This window comes from Pteronotus mesoamericanus, unplaced genomic scaffold (genome assembly GCF_021234165.1).
Source record: "Pteronotus mesoamericanus isolate MK-2021 breed Mesoamerican mustached bat unplaced genomic scaffold, CSHL_Meso_final scaffold_85, whole genome shotgun sequence".
NCBI classification, from domain to species: domain Eukaryota; kingdom Metazoa; phylum Chordata; class Mammalia; order Chiroptera; family Mormoopidae; genus Pteronotus; species Pteronotus mesoamericanus.
In genome coordinates this window covers 47,411,683-47,423,584 of record NW_026555329.1, presented here as the reverse complement: position 1 = coordinate 47,423,584, position 11,902 = coordinate 47,411,683, and the positions used below count along the sequence as shown (strand labels likewise).

The following is an 11,902-nucleotide window of genomic DNA, read 5'->3' as shown; positions in this document are numbered from 1 at the left end:
TTAAGTGGAACAACAAATGCTCCCTAGCTCGCTATCTCCACCCCCTCCTTCTCCCTCTCTCTCCTCTAAAATCAGTATGTAAAAAAATAAGCCCTCCTTTTATCCAAGTTACTTGGTTTAACAACCGATTCTCCTGCATCCCTAAATGTTCCAAAATTCTGGTCATTTCTAGCCTGTAGATTCTAGCTTCATAAGTATCAAAACACTCCTAATTGTCATAGTCCCTCTATTTTTGGTTCAATTTGCATCTTAAAAATTTTGTCTCTGCTTGCTCCTTTTTTCTAGTTCCTCACTAATCCATGAATTTAAATGGGCAAAACAATTATTAGCAGTGAGACATGGAAATATTTAAAATTCACAACGAAAGGTGGAATAAAGAAGGCTAATACTGATCTTTACAATTATTGAGTGCTGTTTAGGCACTGATCAGGTGATAGGGGTGTTCAGGAGTTTTCATCTATTCAATTCTGTTCATGGACCAAAAGAGCCAGTCTCAGTCCTTAACCTTACCACTTTGGTCTCTCCTTGCTGTTGAAGGCAAGTGCTCTATCATAAAGGAACACAAACTTGGATGAAATAAGGTGAAGGGATTAGCCAAAGAACATATAAGCATATTTCACAGATACAGACAACAGTGTAGTTGGAGTGGGGAGAGCAATGAATGGAGGTGGGCAAGTTGGGAAAAATGGGGACATCTGTAGCTGTCAACAATTAAAAAAAACCCTAAAACTTTGAATATTTAATGAATTGTCCAAGAACTTAAGAGTTTGGAGCTCCTTTGATTTAGAATTCCAATTTCTTGAAACCCAGTCCATTGGGCTTGTATTAATGTTAAATTGCCTCACATGGTTTCTTCAATTATAACTCTATTGACTCTCAAGGACCTTACTAAAGAACAAGCCGTACCTATTGCCATGAACAGTTAGATAACTGTTTAAATAATTTAAAAGATAATTTTAACACTTCATCAAAAGCCGTTTCCCTGAGTTTCATCACTTGTAACTCTTTGGGGTATTTCATTATGTATTCCAAAATAGTAGGCTTACATGATTGTTTCTGGGTTCCTGAAGTTTAGCCACCAAATAAAGTATTCTGCAAGATGGGAATTTAAAACACTTATATCATCCTCACTTTCCCTCTCTGGCTCGATTTTTGTTAGATCATGATGTTTTAAAGTATGGCTGTGTAAGTATATTTTAATTACATTTTCTAAATTTTCCTGGAGGTGATATAACCTCACTCTTTCGTTGGCTTTGTTTTCTGTGTAGCTATTACTAACTGCCAGTTTTCTTCAACAAGATTGTATAAACCTCTGCATACTGTTTCTTATGGTCAGATATCAGGTACTCTAACAACTCTTAGCCCAAACCTTCAAACCCACACCTCCAACATGGTTCCAAGAAGTTTCTTGGAACTGTCTGTCCTTGGTTAGCAGGGTTTAAAAATTCTAGGTTAGAAATAATTATGTCTGCCTTTTGAAAACATTAATTTACTCCCATCTGGATTCCAGTGTTGCTGATGAGAAGTCTAATGCTACTGTTATGTGTGATGCCAAATCCAGGGGTTGTCCAACCTTTTGGTGTCTCTTAGCTATACTGGAAGAATTGTCTTGGGCCACATATTAAATACACAAACACGAAAACTGATAAGCGCAAAAAAAAAAGTTTTAGCTAAATTTACAATTTTCTCTTGGGCTGCCTTCATAGTCATCCTGGGCTATATGTGGCCCAGGAGTAGTGGGTTAAACACCGCTGCACTTATTTGTCCCCTTTGCCACTCGTAAGATTGATTCATTTATCAACAATGTTCTGAAATCTCACAGTGAGATGCCTCTGTGTGGGTTTCTTAAGAGTTTGTATCTTTCAGATTAGCTGCGACCTTTGCAGGGTTAACATTGTGCTGAGTTCTCAGCAGGGCATTGCACTGTAGAAACTGGTACCTTTCCAGTTTGGATAAATTTTCTAGTATTGAGAAATTACCTCTTCATTTTCTTTGTTTCTGAAACTTCTATTGGCCCTTTTTGTTGGGGGCCACCTTTTTATTCTACTTTTTGGGAAGATTTTCACCCACTTATCCTATTTTTCTATGGATGTTTAAGATTTGGGGTAATTTTTATTTTGAAGAATTCATTCCTATACTTTATCACCTCTCCTTAAAGACAAATTATCTTGATTCGTGACTAATATCTTTTATCTGAAAATGCAAAAGAATATTTTTGAAGCTTTTGTTCTGCATTCTGTTTCCTTCAAATTCTAAACAGGAAATGGAAGTGCTGTTTGTGAGTGAGTCGCAAATCTACTTATTGGGAGATGATGAATATCAGTATAAACCATTTTCTCTATGGTCTTTCATTTGCTCAGTTTCTCCGGAATAAAGGGGTTTTTAGGTGATGGTAGCACATGGCAGGTAGAATGGGAGAGGAGTGCCAGCATTCTGGAAGGGACAGAGAAGGGACCCATAGCATTTCACCATTCAACAGGAAAACTTTCACTCTTCATGACATGTCTAGAACCCTCTGCTTCCCTATCTTCATCGTAATAAATTAGTTTTCTGCCATGCTGCACAGAATGGGAGAGAGAACTTAGGTGTTTTTTTTTCTTATACAGACTTCAGCAATGCCCATTTTCAATCCTGCCTCACTGCTCCCTTCTGCCTTCCAGGCATGCGTCTGCAGCTTCAAAGCCATTCTGCCGTTCAGCTTTGCAAATCACTTAATGGGGATGGGATGGTGTTCTCCACTCCTAACTCCCTGTCTTCAGAGAGGCTGCTTGTGTTCAAATAACCTCTCCGTGGCATACTTAACTGTAAAATATAGACATAACCCTTTAGGTTGTTGGAAAATTGAATAAATTTATACGTGAAGAGCACTTGGAATAATGGCTGCCATATAGAACATCAAATAATTACTACTGCTCTTTGTTTTCCAAAAGTGTCAGGTGCAGTCTTCTCGTTCTTTTTGTTTTTTGGGGGTTTATCCTGTTTTCATTTCTTTAGTGCCATTGAAGTAAGGTTTGAGGAAGGCATACATAGTATTAATTTTAACTTGAAGTCTTAATTTTTAAAGTTAGCTTTAATGAAGGCCTAACCTTTCTGGGTGACTTTGGGCACTCTACTAGGCTAATATAAATTTCCCAGCCCCGAAGAAGTCACCTGATCATTTGTTCTCTTTTGAAGAGGGGCAGCTTATCTCTTTATCCCACTTTCTTTGGAGATGCTGTATGGTGTAATGGAAAGTGCTTTGGCCACCCAAGAAAGGTTGAACCGTGATTAGGTGCTAAGGCGCGGGGTCAGCCTCCTGCGACCCTGGAGATGGAGTTTTCGGCGCTGCAGTTACTGTAGGTAGAGCCCTGTGAACTGCGCCTTTCCACCTTTCCTCCTTTCCTAGGGTCTGGTGGCGGCGCGTCTACAAGCGGAAGTGGTAGAAGCCAAGTGCCATCAACAAACATGGCAGTCATGTGAGCCTCAGCCCCGCTCGGGAGGCCGCACTGCTGCCTGGGAATCGCGGTTCTGCGTCACCCGGCGCAGGACTACGTGACGCTGAAGGCGACAGAGGCGGTGGGGCGCGGGCTGGAGAGCGGCAGCGGCCTGAGTGGGGCGTCGGCTGCCGCGTGAAGTTTCCCAGTGGGCCGCAGTCTGGCGAGCGCATGTGCCCGCTGCTCGCGGTCCTAGGCTCAGCCGGTGAGGAGCTGGGGGAGGGAAGAAGGGAGGGAAGACGGGCGCCCCTTTGAAGCCTGGAGGGGGCTGAGCCGAGCCAGTCTCGGTGGAGGGTGGCCAGCGCTGGGCCTACGCGCCCTCTGCGCGCCCTCGCTCCACGCCCCGACCACAGAGTTGTTTGAGCCCAAGCCTGGCAGGTCTCGGCGGTACTGGTGGATTGCTCAGGGCCGATACCCACCCGGAAGGCCTTGCCGACTTCGGGGCTGCCCCGGACTGTACCATAAAGTTTAGTTGATCTTAGTAGTAGGAGAGGGAACCAACCTAGTGGGCTCCTTCTATCTTTAAAATATGCTGGTTGGCGTTAAATGCAGGAATGAGGAGCGTGTACAGTGTGCTCCTGTGTAATCGCCGTTAAAGGAGACCCACTCATGAAGGAGAAGATTAGAAAGCCTCAGTGTGGTCATATTAGGGGAGAGAGTCTTGCTTTGGACAATTTGCTAATATCTGTATATAGTTTAATTTTAATCATTTGGAAAGTCTTTACTTTCCAAGCTTTTAGAAAATTTCTGTACAACCAAAGACTAAGACTGCTGATACGGAATCCCTTACAAAGCACATTGTGAACTCTTGCATTTAATCCCGAGCCGGGACATTCTGTAGAGCCTATGATCTTCAAGCTGAAGAAATAAAGATCTAAAGTTTCAAGAATTCTAGCACAGCTAAGGAAGCGTTCAGAAGTAAAAGCTGTTTTGTTTTGTTTTTTTTCAGTTGTCAGAGGAGGGAGCACTCCAAAACCAGATATGCAGAAACTCAGTTTCCTATACTCAGCCTTCATAAGCTTTGTTGCAAGATTGAAGTTTTGTAATCTTCACCATAATTTTTGAGAACTTTAAATTTGCCTTGTTTTTTTTCTTTTGATAGGAAAGGAATAATGCTGTCAGCATGTCTGCACACTCCATGCTCTGTGAACGGATCTCCATAGCCAAGGAACTGATCAAGAGAGCAGAATCACTTTCCAGATCAAGAAAAGGTGGCATTGAAGGTGCTGCAAAGCTGTGCAGCAAATTGAAGGCTGAATTAAAGTTTTTACAGAAAGTAGAAGCTGGGAAAGTAGCCATTAAGGAATCCCATTTACAGAGCACTAATTTAACACATCTAAGAGCCGTAGTGGAATCAGCAGAAAACCTGGAGGAAGTTGTTAGTGTTCTCCATGTTTTTGGTTACACAGATACCTTGGGAGAAAAGCAGACCCTTGTGGTTGATGTTGTTGCAAATGGTGGTCATACTTGGGTGAAAGCCATTGGCCGAAAGGCTGAAGCTCTGCATAATATTTGGCTGGGCAGGGGCCAGTATGGTGACAAAAGCATTATTGAGCAAGCTGAAGATTTCCTGCAGGCCAGTCACCAGCAGCCAGTGCAGTATAGCAATCCTCACATCATCTTTGCGTTTTACAACAGTGTCTCCAGCCCCATGGCAGAGAAGCTGAAAGAAATGGGCATATCTGTGAGAGGAGACATAGTAGCAGTTAATTCTCTGTTAGATCACCCTGAAGAACTCCAACCCAGTGAGAGAGAATCAGATGACGAGGGCCCTGAACTTCTCCAGGTGACCAGAGTAGACCGAGAAAATATACTAGCAAGTGTTGCATTTCCTACAGAGATTAAGGTTGATGTGTGCAAAAGAGTAAATCTGGACATTACAACTTTAATCACATATGTATCTGCCCTCAGCTATGGAGGTTGCCACTTTATCTTTAAAGAAAAAGTGCTCACAGAACAAGCAGAACAAGAGAGGAAAGAGCAGATTCTACCACAGCTTGAGACATTTATGGAGGACAAGGAGCTGTTTGCTTGTGAATGTGCTGTCAAGGATTTTCAGTCTATTCTAGAGACTTTAGGAGGACCTGGGGAGAGAGAGAGGGCCACTATGCTAATTAAGCGAATCACTGTGGTGCCAGACCAGCCTTCTGAGCGTGCCTTGGGACTAGTAGCCAGTTCAAAAATCAATAGTCGTTCATTAACGATTTTTGGGACAGGGGACACCCTAAAAGCCATCACAATGACTGCCAATAGTGGTTTTGTCAGAGCTGCCAACAACCAGGGTGTTAAATTTAGTGTGTTTATCCATCAACCCAGAGCACTTACTGAGAGCAAAGAGGCTCTAGCCACCCCCTTACTAAAAGACTACACAGGTGACACTGAATATTGATGATATCCTTTAAATATTATTGTGGAAATAAGTTTTTATACCAGAGGCTGGGTCTTCCTATCTTAATTGGAAAAAAAAGTTTGTAATAAAAATAACAACTTAGAATTCAAATAAGTAGTGTTGATTTGCTTCTCATCTATAAAGTATATAACTTCCTAAAATAGAAAAAACACAAGAGACAACATTATTTATCAAACTGTTTACATTATAGTAATTAGGAACAGAAGTGTATATGTAAGGCTTTTAGCTGTGTCACAATGCTTTTATTTGATTCAGTAGGGCTACAACCCCACCTACTGGTAATCACATTTCATGGACTATGGCTACAACTGCATCTTGCATTAAATACCTGGTGAAAACTGAACCTTGTTTTTTATTATATGGTTTTATCCATTGATAATGGGTTGAGGCTGAGAGATGATAGTGTGTAATTAATTTTAGATTCTAAATTTATGGACATTATAAATGACAAACTGCTATGTGTCAGGTGTAGTCTGGGTATGTTTACAAAAATTAATATAGAATAAAGTAAATTCTTTTTTGTTTTTCTTTTTAAAAGTAAATTCTGATCTTGCAAGTCCTATGGACCTTTTGATACACCTTTGTGAAAAGAAGGACAACAATTGCACTACTATAAACCTAGGACGTATAAGATAAAATATTAATTTGAACAAATTGAAAAAGTTATATAAAACGTAAAAAGAATTCAGATCTTTTAAGTACAAATAGTTCCCATGTTGCAGATACATGACTTAAGAATCCTACTTTCCCTTTTTCTTTTGTAAGTGGCAAGTGACAACTGTATTGTTTCACTGTTGTGAAATAGTGGCAGGGAGATTTCCATACATGGTAAATGATACCAGGTATGGTGTCATTTGTAATTGAGAAGAAATTTTTATATCCAGGATGTACTAAGTACTTAATTAATTTGTAACAAAGCTAGCAAATTAGCAAAGTAGGTATGTGTTCACATTTTAAAAATGGGAAAATTGAGCCTAAGGGCTTAAACTAAGTGTGGGACCCAGTATTATATGATTTTATGTCATCACAGCCTAACCTTCTACTATGCCAACTCCTATTTTATGAGAAGAGAAACCCAATTTCCAGCCACAATGTTTGATGGGGAGGTGTAATTTGATTATTGGGGCCCATGAACATTCTGAAATGAAGTGTAAAATTAAATGTATGGAGTGTTTTTCTTAGGAGAGATTCTGTTACTCAGAACATATTTTCTAGGGGAGAAGGCTGTGATTGGTCTTCCAATTTAGTGTAGAGAGGTATACAGGGTACAGCAGAATGGCCACTTGAATGTGGTTGGTAGGGTAATAATAGAGGTATAAAAATGTATAGTTTTAATTGAACATTTCACCTAAAATGATATATCGTGTGCTTGAGTGTGATATTGTTATGTTACAGAATTACATGCTTATGATTTTGTAATAAAAGATTTTGTAATAAAGTGTTATTTGTGCCGGACCCTGTATTTAACTTGCATTGCAACTAAAATCTAATGTTGGAAATTGGACTTGGGCTTTTTGGAGCACCCATTAAAGTCCTATTAAGTACTTATTACTGTAAGCATTGAACATTGTACTAGTTTGGTAAGAAAGAATTAATCTTTTGTGTAAGGAATTCTTAGTCTAAAGTGGAGGTAGACAACTGAAGTATAATTGTGTTAAAATCTCTAAATGAGTTATGTTTAAAACTATGGTAACAGTAAGATAGTAATTTTTGCTATGGAATCAGGAAGTCTGAGAGGAAGTGACATTTGAGGGTTCTTAGTGTGAGATTTCCTAAGACGTGTACAGGGAATGAGTAGGACTAGAAAGGTACAGAAGTGATAGGAGGGCCTATTTAAAAGTCTAAGCTCATGTCGACAGTTTATAAAAAATGAAACTAGGAAAGTACAAGTTCTCTCCAGAGTGGCATTAGAGAGCCATTGGCAATTTTTAAGAAGCTCCTTTGTACGCAACTGTCTTTCTCTTGCTGCTCTTAAGATTTTATATTTAATCTTTGCTATTTTAATTATGATGTGTCTTGGTGTGGGTAATTTATAGTCCATCATTTTTTAAAAGGTTATTTATTTTTAGGGAGATGGAAAGCAAGGGAGACAGAGAAGGAGAGAAACGTTGATGTGAGTGAGAAACACAGATTGATTGCCTTTTGTACATATTCCACCCGAGGACTGAACTTGCACCCCCGGCTTGTGTCCTGACCAGAATCAAATTACTGAATTTTCACTTCTTGGGACTCTGCCCAACCAACTGAGGCACACAAGTCAGGGCCTTTTTGGGTTTATGTTGATTGGGACTCTGCCTGTATTTTCTGGATGGGTGTGCCTTTCTCTTTCACCAGGTTATGGAATTTTTCAGCCATTATTTCTTTGAATAGGTTCTTGATTCCTTGTTCTCACTCTTCTTTTGGTACCCCTACAATACATACTGTTACACTTGATGTTGTCCCAGAGGTTTCTCAGATTTTCCTCATATTTGTTAATATTCTTTTATTCTTTTTGTAGCTCTGCTTGGGTGTTTTCTGTTTTCTCATCCACTAAATCACTAATTCAGTCCTTTGCTTCATCTAAACTGCTGTTGATTTCTTCCAGTCTGTTTTTTAAAATTTCAGATGCTATATTCTTTATTTAGTTTCTATGTCCTTCTTAATGCTTACTATCTCCCTTTGGTTTTAAGGTCTTACTGATATCCATTTTTCCTCTCATGTCCTTGGGCATTCTTAAAACCATTGTTTGAACTCTGCATCTGGTATCTTGGTTGCTTCCATTTCATTTAATTTTTTTCTTAAGATTTTTAAAGTTTTAAAAAAAATGTTGGGCCTGCTGCTTTTTCTACCTATTTTGTGTGCCTAATGGTGTTTGTCTCTGTGTATTAGGTAGATATGCTATGACTCTTGATTTTATTATAGTAGTTTTATACTGTAAATGTCTTGTGGGGGTCAGTGGCACAATCTTCCAGTTCTCCTGAGCTAGATGTTCCAGAAATATCTCTTGTGTGGTACATGTGTGCCTTACTATTTTAGTTGAGCCTTGAATGCTGTTGGCTTATTTGTAGGTGGGGTTAACCTTCAGGTTGGCTATAAGGATGACTTCATCAAAGTGTATGAAAGCAGGCACTGCCCCTCAAGGTATAATTGTTCCTAGCAGGATCTGGTGCTTGCCAGGGCCTCCCTTTGGGTATTCCATTTGTGTGGCTTGTTGGGTCTAGCTCTGGTGTTATCTGAAGCCCACCACTGGTTGTGTTGGTTCCGGTCCACTTGGGAGGGATTCTGGTGCAGGTTGGTATTAGACACAGCCTGTAACCAGCCTTGGGCTACCCTTCTGGAGCTACCACACTGTTCATTGTTTGTGGCTGCCTATATTGGGTCTAGGTGTGCCTGGGAGGGGCCAAGCTATATATAAGGCTTGGCTTCCTTTAGTCCTGAGCCAAGGGTAAATCAGTTAAAGGCCCAAAGCATCCCAAGGTTCATCTCTATCTGTCTTTTGCTCTACCACCCCCCGAGGTTGCCTGGTGTTTCTCAAGAGCATTCTGATGTAAGATTATAGAGTGGGCTCAGGCTGGCTGAAACCTGCACTCTCTTCCACATGGTGCAATTTTGATTAAGTGTGGTAACTAGGATCTTGAGGATGGAGCTAGCAGCTCTCTTGCATGGTGGGGCAGAGTAATCAGGCACCAATAGGAGGAAAGTGGCCTCTTCTCCACATCCATACCACTCAGCCTCTGCTTAAGTCTTTATCCCTTACTCTGCCAAAAGGTGTGCACCATTGGTTCAGGTAAAGTGTAACTACCCAGCCCCTTTGCAGGAGTGATCTCAGCAGGGGCAGGCCACCAGGAGTCAGAAGGACAGATTAAGTAAGTCTCATGTTTGGGAAATGGCATCAGCTGCATCTTCATGGATGAGGGGAAAAAGGGCCTCCAAATCAGAGCTTCACAATCCAGTGAATGTCTGAGTCCTTGAAGAGGGATTGGTGTGCTCCACAGAGCTTGGACTTTCAAAGCAATTCTCCCTGCGCGGCTGCCAGTCACAGAGTCTCACTCCATGTGTAAGTTGGGTAGGGCAGGGCCCCAGGGAATCTTCAGGGCAGAGCTAGTGTAGTTCACCAGGAAAATGCCATGTGGGGTCGGGGACTGCTCAAAACAGAAAAGGTGGCACATGTGGGATGTGAAAAAAGATCGCCCTTTTTGGGGACCACTTTGTGTGGTATCAGGCACTGTAGCCCCGCACAAGCCAGGCCTTGAGAAAGGGTCTGTAAGTTTCAACCAGACAGACATAGCACCGAGGTTTCCCATGGGAAATCTGGCCTAAAGAGTGCATTACATTTACTGAAGCTTGCTCTGCTTTACACTGCCCTGTAAGGAAAAACCAAGTGTTTAGTCTCAAAGCAAGGGAGAAGATCCCTGGGCCCCTGAACCTTAGTTTAATGGCCATCTGATGTCAGTGTGTCTAACAGACCCTTACTGTTCCTTTTGCTGTTATCTTTAGTTCTCTGAAGTGGATTGATAAGGTTTGCATGCATGTATGCTGTATACCCATATGCATAGCATATCATTCTCAATAAAAGCCATTTCAGAGAAGGGCTCAGGAAATTCTCCACTGGAGGGAATCGCCACCCCTTCTCCTGATAGGCAAATTGTGTCTGGTACAGTTTATTTCTTCATCTGCAGCAACTGGGGAGACTCTGCAGGACAGAACCTCTCCCAGCCCTTGCTCTCAAGCAACACAACTCTGTTTCTCTCTGTGTGTTGTCAAGGATCTGCTAGTGTAGCTCAGGCTAATGAGATGAGGCGGCATTGCTTTACCCAGGTAAGATGGCGCTTGTGAGGCATACTGTAAGAATACTTAACACAGGAGTTTTGGAGGGTTTTTCTCCATCTCCTGTCCCAAGACCATATAACTCAGTCTCTGCCTTTATGACTCCAGTACCCCTCAAACTACTGTTCATCAGACAAAGCCCAGGGTGAGTGACTACAAGTGAGAGTTTGTGTGTTATCTCTTTAAGAGGACACCTAGGTTTACAGCAGCCTTTTATCCCACCCTGGTAGATGGAATCTTGGCTGATTTGCAGTCACATATTATGTGGAGTCTTCCTTCTGGCACTGGTGCTTTGAGCTGGGGAGCTCAGTGAGACTGATACCCGTTGCTCCTCAGAAGGGACCTCAGAAGCTGAGATTTCCCTCTGTATTCTCAGCCACATCACATGGATGCAGGGCCATCTCATTTGGCATTTCCACCTCTCCAGAAGACGTTTCAATGAGGATTCTTCTGTATATCCTTAGTTGTATGACTTATACTCAGCTTGTATTTAGTTGTTATCTAGGTTGGTCTATAACTTAGTTGTAATTTTAATGTGGCCATGGGAAGAGGTGAGTGAAGCTTCCACCTACTTTGCTTTTTGGATGTTTTGCATTCATTTCTGTTAGGTATGTTCCCAAGTGTGTTGTTTTTATTTTTTAAATGTTCTTAAGCTTTTCTTATTCCATATTTTTATTTGGCCTACTCCAAGGTGAAAACCTTGTTTCTCCATTTTATGAAGGTTTTTATTCATTTGCTCTATCATATTATACATACACAATACTTCCAGAATTACAACTACAAACTTAGTAATTTGAATATTTTTTCCCTTTTTTTATTGTTGTACAATTATAGCTGTCCCCATTTCATCCTCATTACTCCCCTCCCCGACCCATGTTCCACATTCAGTCCTCCTCCCGCATTGTTTTTGTCCATGGGTTCTTTATACATGTTCCTCGATGACCCTTCCTGATCTTTGCCCTGTTATACCCCTCACCACTCCCTTCTGGTTACTGTCAGTTTATTCTTTATTTCCATGTCTCTGATTATGTTTTGCTCCCTTGTTTGTTTTGTTGATTAGATTTCACATATAGGTGAGATCATATGGTATTTGTATTTCACCATATGGCTTATTTCACTTAGCACAGTGCTCTCCAGTTCTATCCATGTTGTCACGAAGGGTAGTAGTTCTTTCTTCCTTTCTACTGCATAGTATTCCATTATGTAAATGTAC

At 41.1% G+C, this 11,902-nt stretch overlaps 1 protein-coding gene across 1 annotated transcript; it reads left to right on the top strand.

The window, feature by feature from the left end:
• Nucleotides 1-3,539: 3,539 nt before the first annotated feature.
• Nucleotides 3,540-7,331, top strand: CUNH7orf25 (chromosome unknown C7orf25 homolog). Its single transcript, XM_054564062.1, has 2 exons — nt 3,540-3,678; nt 4,576-7,331. The coding sequence occupies exon 2, from the start codon at nt 4,597-4,599 to the stop codon at nt 5,860-5,862; it is 1,266 nt and encodes a 421-aa protein (XP_054420037.1). The 5' UTR covers nt 3,540-3,678; nt 4,576-4,596; the 3' UTR covers nt 5,863-7,331.
• Nucleotides 7,332-11,902: the final 4,571 nt, after the last annotated feature.